This window comes from Calliphora vicina, chromosome 4, assembly GCF_958450345.1.
Source record: "Calliphora vicina chromosome 4, idCalVici1.1, whole genome shotgun sequence".
Taxonomy (NCBI): domain Eukaryota; kingdom Metazoa; phylum Arthropoda; class Insecta; order Diptera; family Calliphoridae; genus Calliphora; species Calliphora vicina.
The window spans coordinates 119,140,116-119,161,600 of record NC_088783.1 but is presented as its reverse complement, the minus strand read 5'-3'; the positions used below and the strand labels follow the sequence as shown (position 1 = coordinate 119,161,600).

Sequence of the window (21,485 nt, the reverse complement as noted above, 5' to 3'; positions counted from 1 at the left end):
TCCAGCGAATGATTAGTCCCCAGTGAATGAAGATCAGTCCCCCGAGAATGAAGATCAGTATCCAGTGAATGAAGATCAGTACCCAGTGAATGAAGATCAGTCCCCAATGAATGAGGATAAGTTCCCCGAGAATGAAGATCAGTATTCAGTGAATAAAGCTATCTCTAGTGAATGAAGATCAGTCTCTAGCGAATGATTAGTCCCCAGTGAATGAAGATCAGTCCCCCGAGAATGAAGATCAGTATCCAGTCAATGAAGATCAGTACCCAGTGAATGAGGATCAGTCCCCAATGAATGAGGATCAGTCCCCCGAGAATGAAGATCAGTCTCCAGTGAATAAAGCTATCTCTAGTGAATGAAGATCAGTCTCCAGCGAATGATTAGTCCCCAGTGAATGAAGATCAGTCCACCCGAGAATGAAGATCAGTATCCAGTGAATGAAGATCAGTACCCAGTGAATGAAGATCAGTCCCCAATGAATGAGGATAAGTTCCCCGAGAATGAAGATCAGTCTCCAGTGAATAAAGCTATATCTAGTGAATGAAGATCAGTACCCAGCCAATGAAGATCAGTCTCCAGTGAATGAAGATCAGTCCCCCGAGAATGAAGATCAGTCTCCAGTGAATGAAGATCAGTCACCCGAGAATGAAGATCAGTCTATAGGGAAAGATGACAATTCCCCAGTGAATGAAGATCAGTCCCCAGTGAATGAGGATCAGTCCCCCGAGAATGAAGATCAGTCTTCAGTGAATAAAGCTATCTCTAGTGAATGAAGATCAGTCTCCAGCGAATGATTAGTCCCCAGTTAATGAAGATCTGTCCCCCAAGAATGAAGATCAGTATCCAGTGAATGAAGATCAGTCTCCAGTGAATGAAGATCAGTCCCCTGAAAATGAAGATCAGTCTCCAGTGAATGAAGATCAGTCCCCCGAGAATGAAGATCAATCCCTAATAATGAAGATCAGTTTCCAGCGAATGAAGATCAGTCACCCGAGAATGAAGATCAGTCTATAGGGAAAGATGACAATTCCCCAGTGAATGAAGATCAGTCTCCATTGAATATCAGTGGTTATTGAATGAAGATCAGTCTCCAGTGAATGCAGATCAGTACCCAGTGAATGAAGATCAGTCCCCAATGAATGAGGACCAGTTCCCCGAGAATGAAGAACAGTCTCCAGTGAATAAAGCTATCTCTAGTGAGTGAAGATCAGTACCCAGCCAATGAAGATCAGTCTCCAGTGAATGAAGATCAGTCACCCGAGAATGAAGATCAGTCTATAGGGAAAGATGACAATTCCCCAGTGAATGAAGTTCAGTCTCCATTGAATATCAGTCATTATTGAATGAAGATCAGTCACCAGTGAATGAAGATCAGTCTCTAATGAATGAAGATCAGTCCCCAGTGAATGGGATAGGATAGGATATCAACAAGTAAACGAAAGGGCTTTCATTTTAACAATTTTTGCTAATTTAAAATTTAGTTTTCAAACATGTTTGTTAAGTATTCATATTATTTATTTAATTTACTAAACAAATAGTGAATTGAATTTTGAAAAACAAACAAACACAAAATGAATTATGTTTTCAAAACTAACAACAACAAAAAAATCACCATAATAACATGAATTATAAAGAAAAACACAAAACACTTAAAAAAATTAAAACAAAATAAAGTTGAAATACAAAACATAAAAAAAACTTCATGAATCAAAATTTAAAAAAAAAATTAAATATTTTCTGCGTTTTATTATATTCAAATCATTAAATATTAATATGAATATAAGATTTTTTGTAGTAAATATAATATGTGCGTTTTTATTTGTTTTAATTATTTATAATTATAATAAATGTTTGTTTTTTTTTACTCATTATCTTGATCGCTATACAATTAATGCATAAAATATATTTATAATTTATATATTATTATATAAAAACATAAAAAATATACAATATTTTACAAAGACGTTATAAAGTGTTTTAGATGAAATGAACAAAAAAAAAAATACCTTTAAAGTGATTAAATATTAAAAAGCCAATATATGTATGTTTAAATAAATTTCTTTATATAGATAATTTTCTTTAGGAAATTGTGGTAAATTTATTTAAGGAAATGTAAGTGATTTATAAAATGCAGTCAGTGTAAATAAAGAAAATAAACAAGCCAAATGTGATAAAAAAAATAGAGAGTGAAGACAACATAACAAGTGAGAGATTTCCAATATTAGTAATTAATAAAATAACGAGCGAGAGTTAAAGTGTGAAAGTGAGAGAGAGTGATAAGAGTGAATATAAAATATAAACAGAGCAAGCTGTGTGTGGGAGAGTGATATATTTATATAATGTTAAGTGCTGCCAATAATATTTATGAAAAAATTGTTGTTGTTGTTGAAAAGTGTTAAAAAATTTTCAAGAGAATAACAAAAAAATGTAAGTTAATAATAAAAATGTTTTTAAAATCATGGTGACTAAAAAACAATTTAATAAATTTGGCTAAATTTATAAATTTTGTTCTTAAACAGTGTTTAAAATAATTGTAACTAATAATTAGTTTAAAAAATTTTGCTAAATTTATATAGGTTTTTAAATGTTTAAAATCTCTTTTAATATTTTGAAAATTTTACTAATTCTAGAGATACAAACTAATCCTTTTAACTATATTTAAAAAGTTTGCTAAACAATATAAGAGATTGAGAGTAGAGAGAGTGCCCTTGCGAGAGAGAAATAACGCTTTAATAAAGGTCTCTTATTACTATATTTATAATTTTAAGATCTTCTTCTAATTTTATGTAATTTTCCAAAAAAAATTTTAAAAGAGTTTTTAAAACTCTCAATTTAAGAATGAAGATCAGTATCCAGTTAATGAAGATCAGTCCCCAGTGAATAAAGATCAGTCTCCAGTGAATGAAGATCAGTCCCCAGTGAATGAAGATCAGTTTCCAGTGAATGTAGATCAGTCCCCAGTGAATGAAGATCAGTCTCCATTGAATGAAGATCAGTCTCCAGTGATTGAAGATCAGTCCCCAGTGAATAAAGAAAGATCAGTCTCCATTGATTTAAGATCAGTCTCCAGTGATTGAAGATCAGCTTCCAGTGAATGAAGATCAGTACTCGTGAATGAAGATCAGTCCTCAGTGAATGAAGATCAATCTCTAGTGAATGAAGATCAGTCCCCAGTGAATGAATATCATTTGTTAATAGTTTTCTATAGGATTTCAACGAATAAACGGGGATGTTTTACTGAGAAATTAATAATTTTAATATATTTTTCTCAATTTTATCATGGATAATTTTTGGAAAATTTGTAAATTCGCTAAATTTTTAAAACTCGCAATTTAAAAACAATACTATCTCTTAAATTACCGTATTTTATTACCAAAACCAGGTTTTTTAAACAAAATACAATAAATTTAAAGATAGAAATGTAGTTTTTTGAAAGAAAATTTCTAAAATAGTTTAAAAATTTGTTTATTAATCGATTTTGTTTAAAGAAAATTTAAAAAAATATATAAGAAAATCGTTGCATTTCAATTAAAATTTTTAAAATTCAGCTCTTTTTATTTTAAACAAAAGAGTGTCAAACATTTTAATAATAGATTTTAAATAATTTTTTGTTGAAAAATAAATTTTTAATTTTTTTTGAAAAAAAAAATGTTGATGAAAAAAAAATTTTTTTTTGGAAAAATTAATTTTTAATAAAAAAAAATTTTTAAAAAATAAATTTTTAATAACAAAATTTTTTTTTTGGAAAAATAAATTTTTAGTAAAAAAAAAAATTTTTTTGTTGAAAAATTAATTTTTAATAAAAAAATTTTTTTTTGGAAAAATAAATTTTTAATAAAAATTTTTTTTTTTTGAAAAATATATTTTTAATAAAAAAAAAAAATTATTGAAAAAGAAAATTTTAATGAAATTTTTTTTTTTTAAAAATAAATTTTTAATAAAAAAATGTTTGTTTGAAAAATAATTTTTTAATAAAAACAATTTTGTGAACAAATTTTTGATTGAAAAAAGTTTGGGGAACAAAAATTTATTCAAAAATTTTAATGAAATTTTTTTTTTCGAAAAATAAATTTTTAATAAAAAATTTTTTTTTGGAAAAATAAATTTTTAATAGAAAATATTTTGTGAAAAAATTATTGATTGAAAAAAGTTTGGGGAACAAAAATTTATTCAGTTATTTCGATTTATAACTACCTAGCTAAATGGTAATTTTATGCGCTAAAGAGTTGGCAACATTGCCAAACACTAAAAACAGCTACTCTCTTTCTCAGAGAGAGAGAATGTAACGGTTTTTATACACAAAGATGGCAACTAGTTACAAACAAAATGCGCGATTGGCAATGCTGTTCTCTCTTTTTGCTTCATCGTTGTGTTTATACTGTGAAGAACTCTTTTCTCTCGGAAATTATTCAAAATTCTAAAAATTCTTTAATATTACACTAAATTCTAAAAAGAAAATTCTTAAAAACAGAGATTTCTTTTAATCTGGAAACAATTAAATACCAAGAGCAAGACCAGAAATCAATTGAAACTGTAAAAAGTTGTTGTTTTTAAGGAACAATTTGTTGTCATCTTTAAATTTTTGATTTTTAAAATCAGCCATTTTAAAAAACTATTTTCTCATCTTAAAATTTGTTAAATCTGTTAATAAATAGCGTATGTTTATATTTATATAGCGATAAATTCGATTACACAAAATTGTTTATTAATTTGTTGCAGTTATTTCGATTTTTAGCAATATCTAACCATTTTTGTTGTCCATCTAGCCATTTTAATCGCTAAAAAGTTGGCAACACTGAAAAAAGCTGCTGTCTTTTCAGAGAGAGAGAGAATGTAACGGTTTTTATACACAAAGATGGCAACTAGTTACAAACAAATTGTGCCAAGCATTAACATACTTGATTGGCAACGCTGTTATCTCTTCTTTAAATTTCTCTCTTCATTGTTGCTTTTATACTGTAAAGCAAAATGTAAACATTGTTTTCTGTTGGAAATTATGAATGATACTTAAATTCTTTAATATTTTACTAAATTCTAACTAGAAATTTCTAAAATTTTTAAACTAAATAATAAACAGAGATTCCTTTATAAAATTTCTCTCTTAAAACGAGTGAAAAATTAAAATCATTATTATTTTTTTGTTATTCTCTTAAAACAAAAAGTTAAAGTATTAAATAAATGTAAAATGAGTCTGTGTAATGGAAACTAGTGTATATGTTATTCAATGTTGATTTTCTAACGTTTGTTTTTACGTTTGTTGGCAACATTGTTTGATCATTTTTGGTTGCGTTTTTTTGTTTTTGTTTTTTTTAAATCTATCAACAACAATTAAAAGAAAATTTATAAAATATAAATAGACTAAAACCACTTTGGATAATTTAATTTAATGTCTAAAAAAGTATGGACTATAAAAACTGCTTATACCATCATAGTTGGTCTCAATGGGTGACAAGGTAAAGTCCAAACGTTGAGCCACATTGTTGTCATTTTTAATATGGATTTGTTGTGCTACACTGGCCTGGTAACTGTAACAGAAATGGTATATTTTGTATGGAGAAAAGAAGACAAAGTAAATAAAAAACAAGTTTCAAATTATGCAATATTTAAACTAAATAAAGTAAAATAAAAGTAAAAATAAACAAATAAAAACAATATGGAAATCCTACCCGAATGCCAATGCTTGTATATTATAGATGCCAGGCGTAAGCAAACGCCAGTATTCTCCTCTGCGTGTGGTACGTATGGGCTTATCTTCCAAACCGGAAACCACAATGGTTGCATCATGTATGGGATAACCGTTCACATCTTTAACAACACCTTTAACACCCATATGAGCCAGTTTCAATAGCTTCAACAGACTGCGCTTGTTGTGTTGCCATTCGGCTGGCAATGTATTGGCTGATGGATATTTACAACATGACAGCTCAATGGTTAATTCGAAACAATTACTGAAGGCATAATTGAAGTCTTGCATGCCACCGTTCAGCTCATACCAATGAGCACCATTTGTTACGCCATTCGAAAATGTGTCATTGCAATTGTTGCCCTTGCGCATGATCGGATTGTTATCGGCATACGTATGAGCCATGAGTTTGAAGACACGATCGTCTGGTGTCAAACTATCCTCACAGCATTCATGATGGGCTCTGCTTGTGAAATAAGTGAGTTTGGTTTTTTGTGGAATTTTTTTTTTTTTTTAAATTTTGTTCATATTTTTGGACTTAAACAAAAACTTGTGGGGCAGGAAAAAAACCAACTCAAAATTGTCATTTTAGCTTGTATTAAAAAAAAGTATCAGTGATCTCTTCCCCACAAATTTCCGTTTATTGTTTGTCTCTCTTTAATTTATTAATTTCATTATCAAAAATATTTCTTATAACTTACAGTGAATTATCATAGGGATAACTGGCTACTATGGCACCACCATGGAAATTGGCCGACAAAACAAATGGTTTATTTAAAATCCATTCAATAAGAGCCGCAGTTTCGGGCTGACGGTTTTGGGCGCGTAATTGTATTTGTTGTTGGGTTTCCAAACGATCAGGAAAATCGCGATTTAAGTCAACACCGGCAGCGTTAGTGCGGCCAATATAGTGGGGTAGAGATTCACAGTTGCCTTCCTGTAAAGAGAGAGAAATATACAAAGAAAACATGAATTAGATGTTTAACAAGCAAGTTTAACAAATGACAAGTAAGAGAGCTATATTCGGTTGTGCCGCATCTTATATACCCTTCAACAAATTATACTTCAAAATAAAAATTTTAAATATTTTTGGGTAAACAAAATTAATTTTTTTTTTCAAGTTTTTTTTAATTTTTTGGAAAAAAAATTATTTGAATTGTTTTTCTAAAAATTAATTTTTTTAATATTTTAAATTTTCAATATTTTTTTTTAATTTTCAATATTTTTTTTTTAAATTTAAATTTTTTTTTTAAAATTTTCAATTTTTCTTTTGTTTTTTAATTTTTTTTTTAATATTTAGCGAAAAAAAATTCGGGTTAAAAAATATTTTTTCCGATTTTGACCCATTGTAGGTCCAACTTATATACATCCCGGCAAATGTCTTTGAAATTTCTATCATTAGATATCCATATTGTCTATATTAATGACTAAGTAATCCAGATATAGGTCAAAAATAGGTCAAAGATCGAGATTGTCCTGGTTTTTTCCTTATATCTCAGCCATTTGTGGACCGAGCCGGAAGAATACCGGATATATTGATGTATGAATCGTGTATGTAAGTTATTTGGGGGCTTCGGAAAGTTGATTTCAACAGACAGGCGGACAGACAGACAGGCAGACAAACATGGCTTAATTGAGTCCGCTATCTATAAGGATCCAGAATATATATACTTTATAGGGTCGGAAAATTATATTGTGGAAATTACAAACGGAATGACAATAGTCTCTGCTATAATCTCATTTATAGTCTCGGCTATAGTATCTGCAATAGTCTCGGTTATAATCTCGGCTATAGTTTCTTCATAATCTCATTTATAGTCTCGTCTAGTCTCTTCTATATTATCGCCAATAGTCTCGTCTGCAGTCTCTTCATAATCTCATTTATAGTCTCGTCAATAGTCTGTTGAATCTCATTTATAGTCTCTTCAATAGTCTCGTCTATAGTCTCTTCAATAGTCTCGTCTATAGTCTCGTCTATAGTCTCGTCTATAGTCTCTTCTATAGTCTCGTCTATAGTCTCTTCAATAGTCTCGTCTATAGTCTCGTCTATAGTCTCGTCTATAGTCTCGTCTATAGTCTCGTCTATAGTCTCGTCTATAGTCTCTTCTATAGTCTCGTCTATAGTCTCTTCAATAGTCTCGTCTATAGTCTCGTCTATAGTCTCTTCAATAGTCTCGTCTATAGTCTCGTCTATAGTCTCGTCTATAGTCTCGTCTATAGTCTCTTCTATAGTCTCGTCTATAGTCTCTTCAATAGTCTCGTCTATAGTCTCGTCTATAGTCTCGTCTATAGTCTCTTCTATAGTCTCGTCTATAGTCTCTTCAATAGTCTCGTCTATAGTCTCGTCTATAGTCTCGTCAATAGTCTCGTCTATAGTCTCGTCTATAGTCTCGTCTATAGTCTCGTCTATAGTCTCTTCAATAGTCTCGTCTATAGTCTCTTCAATAGTCTCGTCTATAGTCTCTTCAATAGTCTCGTCTATAGTCTCGTCTATAGTCTCGTCTATAGTCTCGTCTATAGTCTCTTCTATAGTCTCGTCTATAGTCTCTTCAATAGTCTCGTCTATAGTCTCGTCTATAGTCTCGTCTATAGTCTCTTCTATAGTCTCGTCTATAGTCTCTTCAATAGTCTCGTCTATAGTCTCGTCTATAGTCTCTTCAATAGTCTCGTCTATAGTCTCGTCTATAGTCTCTTCAATAGTCTCGTCTATAGTCTCTTCAATAGTCTCGTCTATAGTCTCGTCTATAGTCTCGTCTATAGTCTCGTCTATAGTCTCGTCTATAGTCTCGTCTATAGTCTCGCCTATAGTCTCTTCTATAGTCTCGTCTATAGTCTCGTCTATAGTCTCGTCTATAGTCTCGTCTATAGTCTCGTCTATAGTCTCGTCTATAGTCTCGTCTATAGTCTCGTCTATAGTCTCTTCTATAGTCTCGTCTATAGTCTCTTCAATAGTCTCGTCTATAGTCTCGTCTATAGTCTCTTCAATAGTCTCGTCTATAGTCTCGTCTATAGTCTCTTCTATAGTCTCGTCTATAGTCTCTTCAATAGTCTCGTCTATAGTCTCGTTTATAGTCTCTTCAATAGTCTCGTCTATAGTCTCTTCAATAGTCTCGTCTATAGTCTCTTCAATAGTCTCGTCTATAGTCTCGTCTATAGTCTCTTCAATAGTCTCGTCTATAGTCTCGTCTATAGTCTCGTCTATAGTCTCGTCTATAGTCTCTTCTATAGTCTCGTCTATAGTCTCTTCAATAGTCTCGTCTATAGTCTCGTCTATAGTCTCGTCTATAGTCTCGTCTATAGTCTCGTCTATAGTCTCTTCAATAGTCTCGTCTATAGTCTCGTCTATAGTCTCGTCTATAGTCTCGTCTATAGTCTCGTCTATAGTCTCGTCTATAGTCTCGTCTATAGTCTCGTCTATAGTCTCGTCTATAGTCTCGTCTATAGTCTCGTCTATAGTCTCGTCTATAGTCTCGTCTATAGTCTCGTCTATAGTCTCGTCTATAGTCTCGTCTATAGTCTCGTCTATAGTCTCGTCTATAGTCTCGTCTATAGTCTCGTCTATAGTCTCGTCTATAGTCTCGTCTATAGTCTCGTCTATAGTCTCGTCTATAGTCTCGTCTATAGTCTCGTCTATAGTCTCGTCTATAGTCTCGTCTATAGTCTCGTCTATAGTCTCGTCTATAGTCTCGTCTATAGTCTCGTCTATAGTCTCGTCTATAGTCTCGTCTATAGTCTCGTCTATAGTCTCGTCTATAGTCTCGTCTATAGTCTCGTCTATAGTCTCGTCTATAGTCTCGTCTATAGTCTCGTCTATAGTCTCGTGTATAGTCTCGTCTCTAGTCTCGTCTATAGTCTCGTCTATAGTCTCGTCTATAGTCTCGTCTATAGTCTCGTGTATTGTCTCGTCTCTAGTCTCGTCTATAGTCTCGCCTATAGTCTCGCCTATAGTTCGCCTATAGTCTCGTCTATAGTCTCGCCTATAGTTCGCCTATAGTCTCGTCTATAGTCTCGTCTATAGTCTCGTCTATAGTCTCGTCTATAGTCTCGTCTATAGTCTCGTCTATAGTCTCGTCTATAGTCTCGTCTATAGTCTCGTCTATAGTCTCATCTATAGTCTCGTCTATAGTCTCTTCTATAGTCTATTCTATAGTCTCGTCTATAGTCTCTTGAATCTCATTTATAGTCTCTTCAATAGTCTCGTCTATAGTCTCGTTTATAGTCTCATTTATAGTCTCGTCTATAGTCTCTTCATAGTCTCATTTATAGTCTCGTCTCGTATTCCCATCAACTCTACTAAAACAGCCGAAGATTTAAAAATCAAGATCGCAAATAAAATTTTGTTGAAAATCTCTTATTATAAATTGCTTAAGTTGATTATAGTTCTTAAATTATTTTAACAATTTCTCACACATATTGTTTACTTTCTCCTCAAATACCCTTAAAATTAAACAAAGTTATAACGAATTATTGTATAATAATTATAATTTGTTCAAGTATTTTGATAATGATAAAAATAAATAATTAAAACATTGTTGTCTAGAATTCAACAGGGACTAATTAAAAGGCGACAAAAAAAAATTTGTTATAAAAAAAATTATTTTTGTATAATTTCTGGAATTGATAACGAATAAATTAAAAAGCACAACATATAATTGGAAATTTATTGATGCTAAAAATATTTTGTTAATAACGACAAGTAAAAGCGCCTGGAAAATGATCTTTACTATTAAAGAAATCTAAATTTACCCAAAAAAACTCTTAAACTTTGACCATTTTTAAATAAAATATTTTAAATTTACAAATACATACTAAAATAAGGAAACAATTTTTACAAATTATATTTTTTCTAAAATTTTCATTTACAAATCAAATTAAAAAAAAATTCCAAAAAAGTACTTTTTTCAAAAAAGGCACATATTCAAAAAAGTACCTATTCCAAAAAATGTTTAATTTATATAAATACTTTACAAATACAACTATTAAGAAAAGTAGTAGTATTTTTTTAAAAAGTAACAATTATGAAAGTTCCAATTATGAAATGGTACTTTCTTTAAAAAATACCAATTTTGAAAAAGTATTTTTTTTTCAAAGTACCAATTTTTAAAAAAATATGTACTAATTTTTACAAATGAAATCTTTTTTTCAAATTTTGAAAAAGTACTTTTTTTAAAAAAAATATCAATTTTGAAAAGGTACTTTTTTTTAAAAAGAACCAAATTTGGAAATATACACTTTTAAAAAAGATACAATACTTTGCTAATAAACTTTTAAGAAAAGTAGTATTTTTTTAAAATTTTGAAAAAGTACTTTTTTAAAAAAGTACTAATTTTGAAAAAGTACTTTTTTTTAAAAAAAAAGTATGTTCTAATTTTTTCAAATGAAATCTTTTTACCAATTTAAAAAAAAAAAACTTTTTAAAAAACAACCAATTTCGAAAAAGTACCAATTTTAAAAAATTACATTTTTTTAATAAGCACCCATTTGTTTAAATTTTTACAATTAGTGTGATTTTGAAATCAATTCAACGATTTTAAATCCTCTGTAATAACTTAAAATCACTAAATTGAAATCACTTCTCTCACTTAATTGAGATTAATTTTTTTGTTAATCTGATTAAAATGAGTGACCAGAAAAAAGTGCGTACTGAAATTATTAAATATTTTCAACAAAACCCAACTTGGTCTTACAAAAAGTTGGCCAAGCATACAAAGGTCTGCCGTCAAACTGTTTCCAATGTTATTAAACAGTACCGGGAGAACTTGTCAGTTGATAGAAAACCTGGTTCAGGTAGAAGGAATGGTCCACATGATGTTTCTAAAGCCAAAAAAATAGAACGCATTTTCAAAAGAGCTCCCAACACATCCGGTAGGAAAGCAGCCCGGTTAGCTCAGTGCTCGGACTATTTGGTACGAAAAGTTAAAGCTAATGCAGGTTTAAAAACATACAAGGCTCAAAAAGTTCCTGACAGGAACGCTACTAAAAATTTAGAGGCCAAAAACAGAGCACGGAAATTGAAGTCAAGTTTTATAAAAAAATATTCTTGCTGCATAATGGATGACGAAACGTATGTTCTGGCAGATTTTTCGCAACTTCCAGGTCAAAAATTTTATGTTGCTGATGCTCGAGGGAATGTTGAAGAAAAGTTTAGGACCCAAAAGCAGACAAAATTTCCCAGAAAGTTCTTGGTATGGCAAGCAATATGCAGTTGCGGCAAGAAGCCACTCATTTGTTACAACGGGCTCTATAAATACCGAAATTTACATCAAGGAATGTTTACAAAAAAGGCTGCTTCCATTCATAAGACTTCATAATGTGTCCACTTATTTTTGGCCTGACTTGGCATCCTGTCACTATGGCAAACAAGCCCTTGAGTGGTACAAGAACAATAATGTGGTATTTGTACCAAGAGAGGCAAATCCTCCAAACTGCCCGGAGCTAAGGCCAGTGGAGAGATATTGGGCTCTTGTTAAAAGAGAATTGAAGAGTACAAAAAAGGTGTCCAAAAGTGTGGTAGATTTTAAACGGAGATGGACTACATGTTCGAGCAAAGTGACAGAAAGCACTATAAAAACGTTAATGGAAGGGTTTCCGAAAAAGGTTCAAAATTTCATCACTAGTGATTAAAACTATAAAAATAATTTTTTTTGTAAATTGTAATAATAATTTCAATCAAATAAAAAAAAAATTAAAGCTGTAAGTTTAGTGGTTTCTTTTTTATAAACATATATGTATGTTAAGAATTTTTCGATCTCACTCCTTATTAATTTCAAAATAGTACTTTTTTGCAGCCAAAATTTATGAAATAATTTTTATTTTAAAAGTGTTTTATTTGTCTTGCTCTCTACTGTAGTGGCTTTTCAAAGTAGTACATAAATTTTATTTGTTTTACGATAATTAATACAGTTACACAAAAATTTCAATTCCTCCTACAAAAAAAAAAATTTTTAAAAAAAACCAACAGCTTGATAACAAATTATGCATAAAAATTAGCATAACGGCCTTTTTTCAAAAGCTTAACTGGCAATTTTGTATGAGTAAAAAAGATTTTTTTTTTTGTTTGGGCTTAAAAAAAAATCAATAATTAAAAAAATGTTTAACAAAAAAATGCTACAAAAAAAAACAATTTAAACTAGCAATTGATTGATTGGCAGGGGTAATTTATTACAGATACACACAATTATGGTTGGTGCATTACAAAATGTATAAGTGATTTTTGTTTGTCTAGTTAAGCTGAAATTATTTTTTGAAAACGAAATCTAAAAAAACAGAATTCAATTAGATTTAGTTTAAAAACAGAATTCAATTAGTTTTTGTTTAAACATCAAACGTGTTTAAGGCTTTCATGGCGGAAAAACCTATAAAAACAGCATGAATTCGTTATTTGTCAACAACAAAAAAAAAAAAAAAACATTTCAAATGGCAACAAAAATTCTAGCTTAAATAGAAATGTAACAAAGCAAAGAGTAGCTAAGAGAGTCTTTAAACAAAGAGAGCTTTATTATAAAGTTAGAATAGGAAAAAAATAAACAGAAATATTATTTATATATAGAATAGATAATAAATAAACATCAATATGTAGGTGTGTGTGTTGATGTTAGTGTTTGTCAGCTACACTTGAGTAAATAACGGTATTATGAGTATTCACCTCTCACAGTTGTATGTTTAAGGAAGAGTTGCACAAAAAAAGGAGCAAGAATAGGATAAACAAAACAATGTAACGGTTTGTTTACTTAAAAACAGTGATGTCTACTAATTTAGGTTAAAAATGAAGAAAAAACATAAAATTGGAATATTTTAAGTAGATTTTTAGAATTAAGTTAATAAAATGCAAGAAAATATTATAATTTATAAGAAAAATGGGGAAAATAGATTAATAATTAAAATATAAAAAAATTTATATTTTTTTTATACAGATTTTTAATTAAAATTAAAATTTTTTACGATTTTTAACTCGATTTTGATTATATTTCTTACAAAACTTAATTATATCTATATTTTTATTTCATATTTTTAAAATTTAAGTAAAAAATTCTTTGATTTTAACAAAATGTTGTAAAGATTTTTTTAACAAAAATTCTTATTTTATTTCTAATAATTTACCTATTAATTTGAACACCTTTATTATTGGTGTTTATTTATTATGGCAGCGAAAAAAAAAATTATCATAAAATCAGTAATCCCACAAATGTTTTGCTATTTTTTTCTAGAATTATTAGTATTTTTTATTGTAGTTCTTTAATAAATACCAAACAAAGAATTGCGCTTTTGTTTACATTCCATAAATTACTTCCATGAATGAATTGTAAATAAACTGGTAATGATACATATATTTTTTTTTAATTATAGAAAAACATTAAACGCCTAGGCAAAAGCAAAATGTTAAAAAAAAAATCGTTCAATGCTCTTTTAAGTAACAAAGTACGTTGCCAATTAACCTTTTTTGGGTATCAAACATGCGTACAGTAGCAACATTTATTAAATGTTTGAAACAATTTTGAAATTTTTTATGAAACAAAAAAAAAACATTATTTTGATAAACAATTAAAATGCTTAAGAAAATATTAAGATAACTTAAACTCATAAGGGTTCAAAATTTCAATACTCCTTCACTTTGTTTAAAAATAAATGAACTTAAACAAATGTCAACAATTTAAACTAATCAAAACTTAAATTAAAACTGTTGCAATGCTTAATACACCCACTTTGTTAAAAAAATATTAACCAATATTTAATTGAAAATACTAATGTCTAAAACAAATGTCATTTAAATTAATATGAACTGAAACTAATCTAAATTTATATGAAATTTAAAAATATCTAGTTTATTAAGTCCGTATTACAAAATCTTTTAAAATGTCATGTCACGTTTTCCTCCAGAAATTAGAGCAAGATATCTATAAATGGTTACCGCAACAAATCTAACAATTAACCTTATATGGGTTCAAAAGGTCAATAAGCATCCCACTTTAATTACATCAAACTAACCGGTATTTGTTTAAATACATTTATAAAATAAAGTGTTTGAAAAAGATGTGATATTTTAAATCTATTAAATATTTTCAGCACGTTTTTCCAACAAAAATAAAAAATTCAATTAGCAAAGGTCATTATTTAAAACAGTTCAATAAACCCTTTTTATTCTATTTGAAAATGTTATAAAAAAAAATGATTAAATTAAATCAATTAATTTAATATGTGAGAAAAATACAAATATTTTTGCTACTAATTGAAGGCTAAAATCACGCCTGTCTGTTGAAATCAACTTTCCGAAGCCCCCAAATAACTTTCATACATGATTGACACATCAATATATCCGCTAGAGTCCCGGTTCGGTTGCTATTTAAAATAGAGAAAATTGGTTCTTAAATGGCTGAGATATAAGCAAAACTGCCACTACCTCGATTTTTTCACCTAAATTTTTTTCCACCAAAAATTTGTTTTTTCACCTAAATTGTTTTATTCCATCCAAAACATTTTTTTAAAGAAATTTTTTTTTTTTCGAAATTTTTTTTAATAAAATTTTTTTAACATTTTTTAAAAAAAAAAAATTTTTTACAAAAAAAAGAATTCATCTTTTAATTGATGAACAAAAATTGGTGAAAAAAATTTAAAAAAAATGTTAAAAAAATTTTATTAAAAAAGTTTCGAAAATAAAAAAATTTGGTTAAAAAAATGTGATATTTGTTAAAGTATAGATGATAATTTTACTCTCAATTGAGAGAGTTTGAATTAGAGCGAGAACTTGCTTAGTAAAGACACAATTTAGCTTTTAGTTAATCTTCAATTAATTAGGATTGAATCTTAATTAATGACAAAAAGCACTAAAGTGTAATCACTTCTCTCACTTAACTGAGAGACACAACAAAAATGCTGTAGCTGGTTTGAAGATTAACTAAAAGCTAAATTTTGTCTTTACTAAGCAAGTTCTTGCTCCAACTCAAACTCTCTCAATTGAGAGCAAAATTATCACCTATACTTTAAAAAATATCACGTTTTCTTTGAAATTCTCTAAATTTCCCCGATATTATAAACAAATAAACAAAATTTGAATAATTTATAGCGACTACATCGATTTTGACCAAACAAATTTTTTTCTCCAATTTTTGTTCATCAATTAAAAAAAATTTAATCTTGATAAATGACATAAAGTACTAAATTGTCATCAATTCTCTCACTTAACTGTGTAATACATCAAAAATCCTGTACAAAGTAAATGGATTGAAGATTAACTAATGATTTTTTCAACAAAAAATTTTTTTCACCAAATTTTTTTTTTTGCAATTTCTTTTTCTCCAATATTATTTTCCACCAAAATTTTTTCATCAATTAAAAGAATTTATTCCTTATTAATGAAAAAAAAACTCTAAATTATCTCCCACTTAACTAAGAGACGCCTCAAAAATCCTTTAACAGGTTTGAAGATTAACTAAAATTGTGTCTTTACTAAGCAAGTTCTCGCTCTAGCTCAAACTCTCTCAATTGAGAGCAAAAATTTTCATCCAAACTTTAACAAATATTACATTTTCTTTGAAATTACCTATATTTTCCCGAAATTATAAACAACTAAACCTGATTTTTTAACAATTTTTTTTACAAAAATTTTTTTACAAAATTTTTTTCATCAAATTTTTTTTGTAACAATTTTTGTTCATGAACCATTTTTGTCAACCATTAAAAGAATTTAATCCTGATTAATGACAAAAAGCACTAAATTGTCATCACTTCTCTCACTTAACTAAGAGACACAACAAAAATCCTTTAACTGGTTCGAAGATTAACTAAAAATTGTGTCTTTACTAAGCAAGTTCTCGCTCTAACTCAAACACTCTCAATTGAGAGCAAATACCACCTCTTCTTTGAAACACTTAAAAATTTCCCCGAATTTATACAAAAAATCTATACAAAATTTCAATAATATATCAATGTCACCTAAAAATATATTCGTAACATGTGATCAAATTTATACACAATTAAAAATGTGTTTTTTTTTTGTCGCTGCTGCTGCTGCTGCTTTTGACAATATTATTTGGCTAATTTTAAATGAATGCACGCTTTTAGCATGCTAAATATTTTCCTCTATAAAAAAAAATCAAACAAACAAATAAATTAACAAAAAAAAAAATTGTCAAAAAAACTGAAATAATAAACAATTTCGCCATTTCAACATTTGTTTGCTGCTAAGGCCACCAACAAACACACCAGCTAGACATTAAAAGCCGTAGTAATAGCTGTTAAATTTTAGACTACTACCGTCTAAATAATTTAAACATTTAAGTGCATTAAGTGTGTTAATTTTAGTTAAAGCGTATAAAAAGCGAAAGTCACGTTATCAGAAACACAAGAAATACCCAAAACAATAAATGATATAGACAAATTATAAATATAATTTCAAATTACCAACATGTATTTAACATAGAATTTAAACACAGCCTACAATTATTTATGCATAACTGCTTGTACAAACTTTAAAAGAGCAAACATTAACCACAAACAAACAAAGACCTTGGATAAATGTTCATCACAAAATTATAATATAAAAAAATTTTACGTTTAAATATTTTGTATTGTTTAATTTTTTAGCCATGAAGTTAGAATCATAAATAGTTCTCAGATATTCAAATGAAAATGTTAATAGAATAATTTAATTAACGGAAATTTAACATTAATGAGTTATTTCTTTCTGTGTATACTCAACTATTTGCTCTTACATCTCGCTCTCTCTCTCTCTTGCTACTTAGAGATAACAGAAAATCGATAACATATGTGTAAACAATATTGATATTGAATCATATCTCTAAGCAGGGTATTTTTATATAAATGAAGCAATTTATTTACAATTCTGTTTAAAATTATTTATACAATGAATTGAATGACTATAATGCATATGAATTTAAATCATAAAGTTCGTTTACACTTTTTTTAAGGGTAGATATGATATCTTTGATATTTACAGCTGACTGCAATCGTTGAAACTCTTTGTTGATCTTAAAATTTATCAAAAACGCTTATTCATTTCAAAGTATTTAAGCAATGAATTCCATTTGGAAACGACTTTCATACAGATTCGTGATAGCAACCGAATTTGTTGCCAATCGAATGATTCGGTTGCACACATAGAATTTTTCGGTTCCATCAACAGAAATTCAGTTGATAAAAAAGAATTCAAGCTAAAATAATTAGATCCCTAGAAGGAGGATCATTAGATCCCCAGAGACTGTGCACATCACTTCGAAAGTTGTTAAAGATTCATGGCTTACCCTTGTTTGGTAACTGATTTTCCAGAAACTTAATTTAAATGCAAAGAAGTTCCTATCAGCTCAATCAAGGGATATCCTGATAGCAAAGTGAACTTTAGATCCCTAGAGAGTGTGAACATCATCTCGAAAATTGTGCAAAAATCCCGGGACAGAGGAGATAGCGTGGTAATAACAGTGCTGATGGACTTGCGAAATTCGGTAGCACCATAAATGCTAAAGAATTCAGACATGCTATTTATATCCATGTCAACTGATTTTAACACAAAAACTACATTTAATTGACATAGAATTATTTCGCATTTATCTTCTAGGTTAATATCAGCTCAATCGAGGAATATTGAATCAAGGGACATCTACCTACAGCGGTCTTTTGATCACATCGAAAATTGTTCGAGAATACGAAAAACCATTGCAAGATGAACTCAAGAAGCCTTAAATTTAAATAATGTTAGTAGCCAGTAGTTAAAATTCCTGAAGAATGCTTGGAAATTTAATGACAATCAATGGAAATAATTATAATAAGATTGACTACTTTAGAAGCTGTCATAATGAAGAAGAGGAGGAGACTGTGACTGCTCTGGCAAACTTGAGGGTACGTATCCTCGGAATCCCATTCCTCTGGTATTTGGATGAATCTAAGACGAATCCACTCCTTCATCAGATAATCTAAAATCGGACGTATTATAAATATCATGCTGCTTAACGCTTGGTACCACAATTGGATCAGTTTTGAATGGAAATGAGAAATGAGCTTGACGAGTGGAAACTATCCTAACCATAATAAGATTTAGATCTTAACCAATATTGCTGCAAAATGAATAATTTTCAGTACCCCGAAGTTTAATTGCAGTACAATAAAGGAAATTGAATGGGAAACAATGGAAATTATAGTAAAAAGATGCAGTTCTAAAGGATATTTCGTAGCATAGACCTTCAAATAGCCCAGGCTGGGGATAACGTAACGGAAATGAAAGTTATTACATTGGTTCAAGAAGCCCTGGTTTTCTTCTTCCATTAAAGAATACATTCACGAGACTTTCAAAATAGATCTTTTGTTGATGCTGTCACAGTAAGAAAGGTCTCTCTGAACCCTCATCATTTTCCCGGTACAAGCAAATCTTAGATAAATCATTTTAATTACCACTCCTTGAAACAACCCTAAGTCAACTAGGAGAGTAGGACCTGGAAGTTCACTTTCACTCGGTTGACTCGGCTAGTTTCGTAGCTAATATTCAAGATTCATATCCGGTTGACACAGCTGTGGCTATGGGGACAATCTTTGATCAAGTATGACTCCGGTGAACCATTTGAATTACCACTCCTTGAAGGAAAGCTTAGACGGAAACGATCAGAAGAGAGCAAGAGGTGAGTGGTAACAAAACAGTCTGATAATTGTACCTGGAAGTTTATCTTCTCTTATCATATGACTTTGGTCGAGTGTGACTCGGGTAGTTTCGTAGTTAAGATTCAAGATCCAACTCCAATAGACACATCTGTCGCTATGGTGACAATATTTGACTCCATTAAACCCTTTTAATTACCACTCCTTGAAGGAAAGCTTCGACGGAAACAACCCGAAGTGAGCCAGAGGTGAGTGGTAACAGAAGAGTCTGAAAATTGTACCTGGAAGTTTATCTTCTCTTATCACTTGACTTTGGCCGGGTGTGACTCGGGTAGTTTCGAAGCTAAGATTCAAGAGCCAACTCCAATAGATCAAGATCCAACTCCAATTTTAGAACTTCTTTGAAGGAAAACTTAGACGGAAACGATCAGACGTGAACCAGAGGTGAGTGGTAACAGAACAGTCTGATAATTGTACCTGGAAGTTTATCTTCTCTTATCACTTGACTTTGGTCGAGTGTGACTCGATTAGTTTCGTAGCTAAGATTCAAGATCCAACTCCGGTTGACACAGCTGTGGCTATGGTGACTGTCTTTGGTAAACCCTTTTAATTACCACTCCTTGAAGGAAAGATTCGACGGAAACAACCCGAAGTGAGCCAGAGGTGATTGGTAACAGAAAAGTCTGATAATTGTACCTGGAAGTTTATCTTCTCTTATCACTTAACTTTGGCCGGGTGTGACTCGGGAAGTATCGAAGCTAAGAGTCAAGAGCTTTCCTTAAAGGAAAGCTTTGACGGAAACGACCCGAAGTGAGCCCGAGGAGAGTACCACAGCTTTGTCTAGAAATATTGTTGGGAATTTCCTTCAAGAGATTAACAAAGACTTTGAATATTCAAGTTGTTAGAGTTCTAGACTTTAGCAAACATATTGGAATAAGAGAAAATAAAATCTATAAATACATTATGGAAGAAGACTTTACTTTAGTCGGATTTTATAGCTATATATTGTAGAGGATATCAAGAGCTAGTAGAGGAAAAAAGAGCCTAAAAATTAGCAGTAATATCAAAAGAATTGAAAGACGAAATAGTAAGTTTTCCAATAGGTAGAGAACACAGAAAAATCTGATACGATACACTAAGAAAAAATGAGAAGGAGGAAACGATGGGAAACCAACTCAGTCTAGAAGATAACAGAAGCAACATGTTTCAGGAAACTACTCTCCTTGAAGTATCTAAGGATATAACTTGGATTCTGGCTTCTAATCCAAATTCTAAGAAAACTAATCTCCTGGGAGGAGCTAAACCAATCAGGAAATTCTTAAGGAGTTCACTGGCAGAGTAACACAATGTGAAGCAAGTTAGCTATCACGACCGCCAAGTTAACTAAGGAAGGAGGAAACGATGGGAAACCTACTCAGCCTAGAAGATAACAGAATCAACATGTTTCAGTAAACAAATCTCTTTGGAGGATCTAAGGATATAGCTCGGATTCTGGCTTTTAATCCGAATTCTAAGAAAACTAATCTCCTGGGAGGAGCTTAACCAATCAGGAAACTCTGAAGGAGGTCACTTGCAGAGTAACACAATGTGAAGCAAGTTAGCTATCACCACCACCAAGTTAACTAAGGAAGGAGGAAACGATGGGATACCTACTCAGTCTAGAAGATAACAGAAGCAACATGTTTCAGTAAACAACTCTCTTTGGAGGATCTAAGGATATAGCTTGGATTCTGGCTTCTACTCTTGTGTGGCTTAAGCAATCAGGAAACTCTGAAGGAGTTCACTGGCAGAGTAACACAATGTGAAGCAAGTTAGCTATCACGACCGCCAAGTTAACTAAGGAAGGAGGAAACGATGGGAAACCTACTCAGTCTAGAAGATAACAGAATCAACATGTTTCAGTAAACAACTCTCTTTGGAGGATCTAAGGATACAGCTTGGATTCTGGCTTCTACTCTTGTGTGTCTTAAGCTATCAGGAAACTCTGAAGGAGTTCACTGGCAGAGTAACACAATGTGAAGCAAGTTAGCTATCATGACCGCCAAGTTAAACGATATTCCCATCGAATAGCTCGGATTCTAGCTTCTACTCTTGTGTGGCTTAACCAATCAGGAAGCAAGTGAGCTGTGGAACAGATGTTAAATCTCAATATTCTTTTCTTGTCTTCGTTTCAATTCATAAAGAAAAGTGTTTGGATTATTTA

At 30.5% G+C, this 21,485-nt stretch overlaps 1 protein-coding gene across 3 annotated transcripts in view; it reads right to left on the bottom strand.

Moving 5' to 3' along the window:
- Nucleotides 1-21,485, bottom strand: part of svr (Carboxypeptidase D svr) — a 64,832-nt gene that overhangs the window by 13,921 nt on the left and 29,426 nt on the right. For all 3 annotated transcript variants that reach the window (XM_065510350.1, XM_065510351.1, XM_065510353.1), the window contains exons 2-4: nt 6,385-6,620; nt 5,667-6,146; nt 5,425-5,525 (exon numbers count right to left, since the gene is read on the bottom strand). In XM_065510350.1, the coding sequence (XP_065366422.1) occupies nt 5,425-5,525; nt 5,667-6,146; nt 6,385-6,620 (817 nt within the window). The remainder of the gene's footprint in view (nt 1-5,424; nt 5,526-5,666; nt 6,147-6,384; nt 6,621-21,485) is intronic.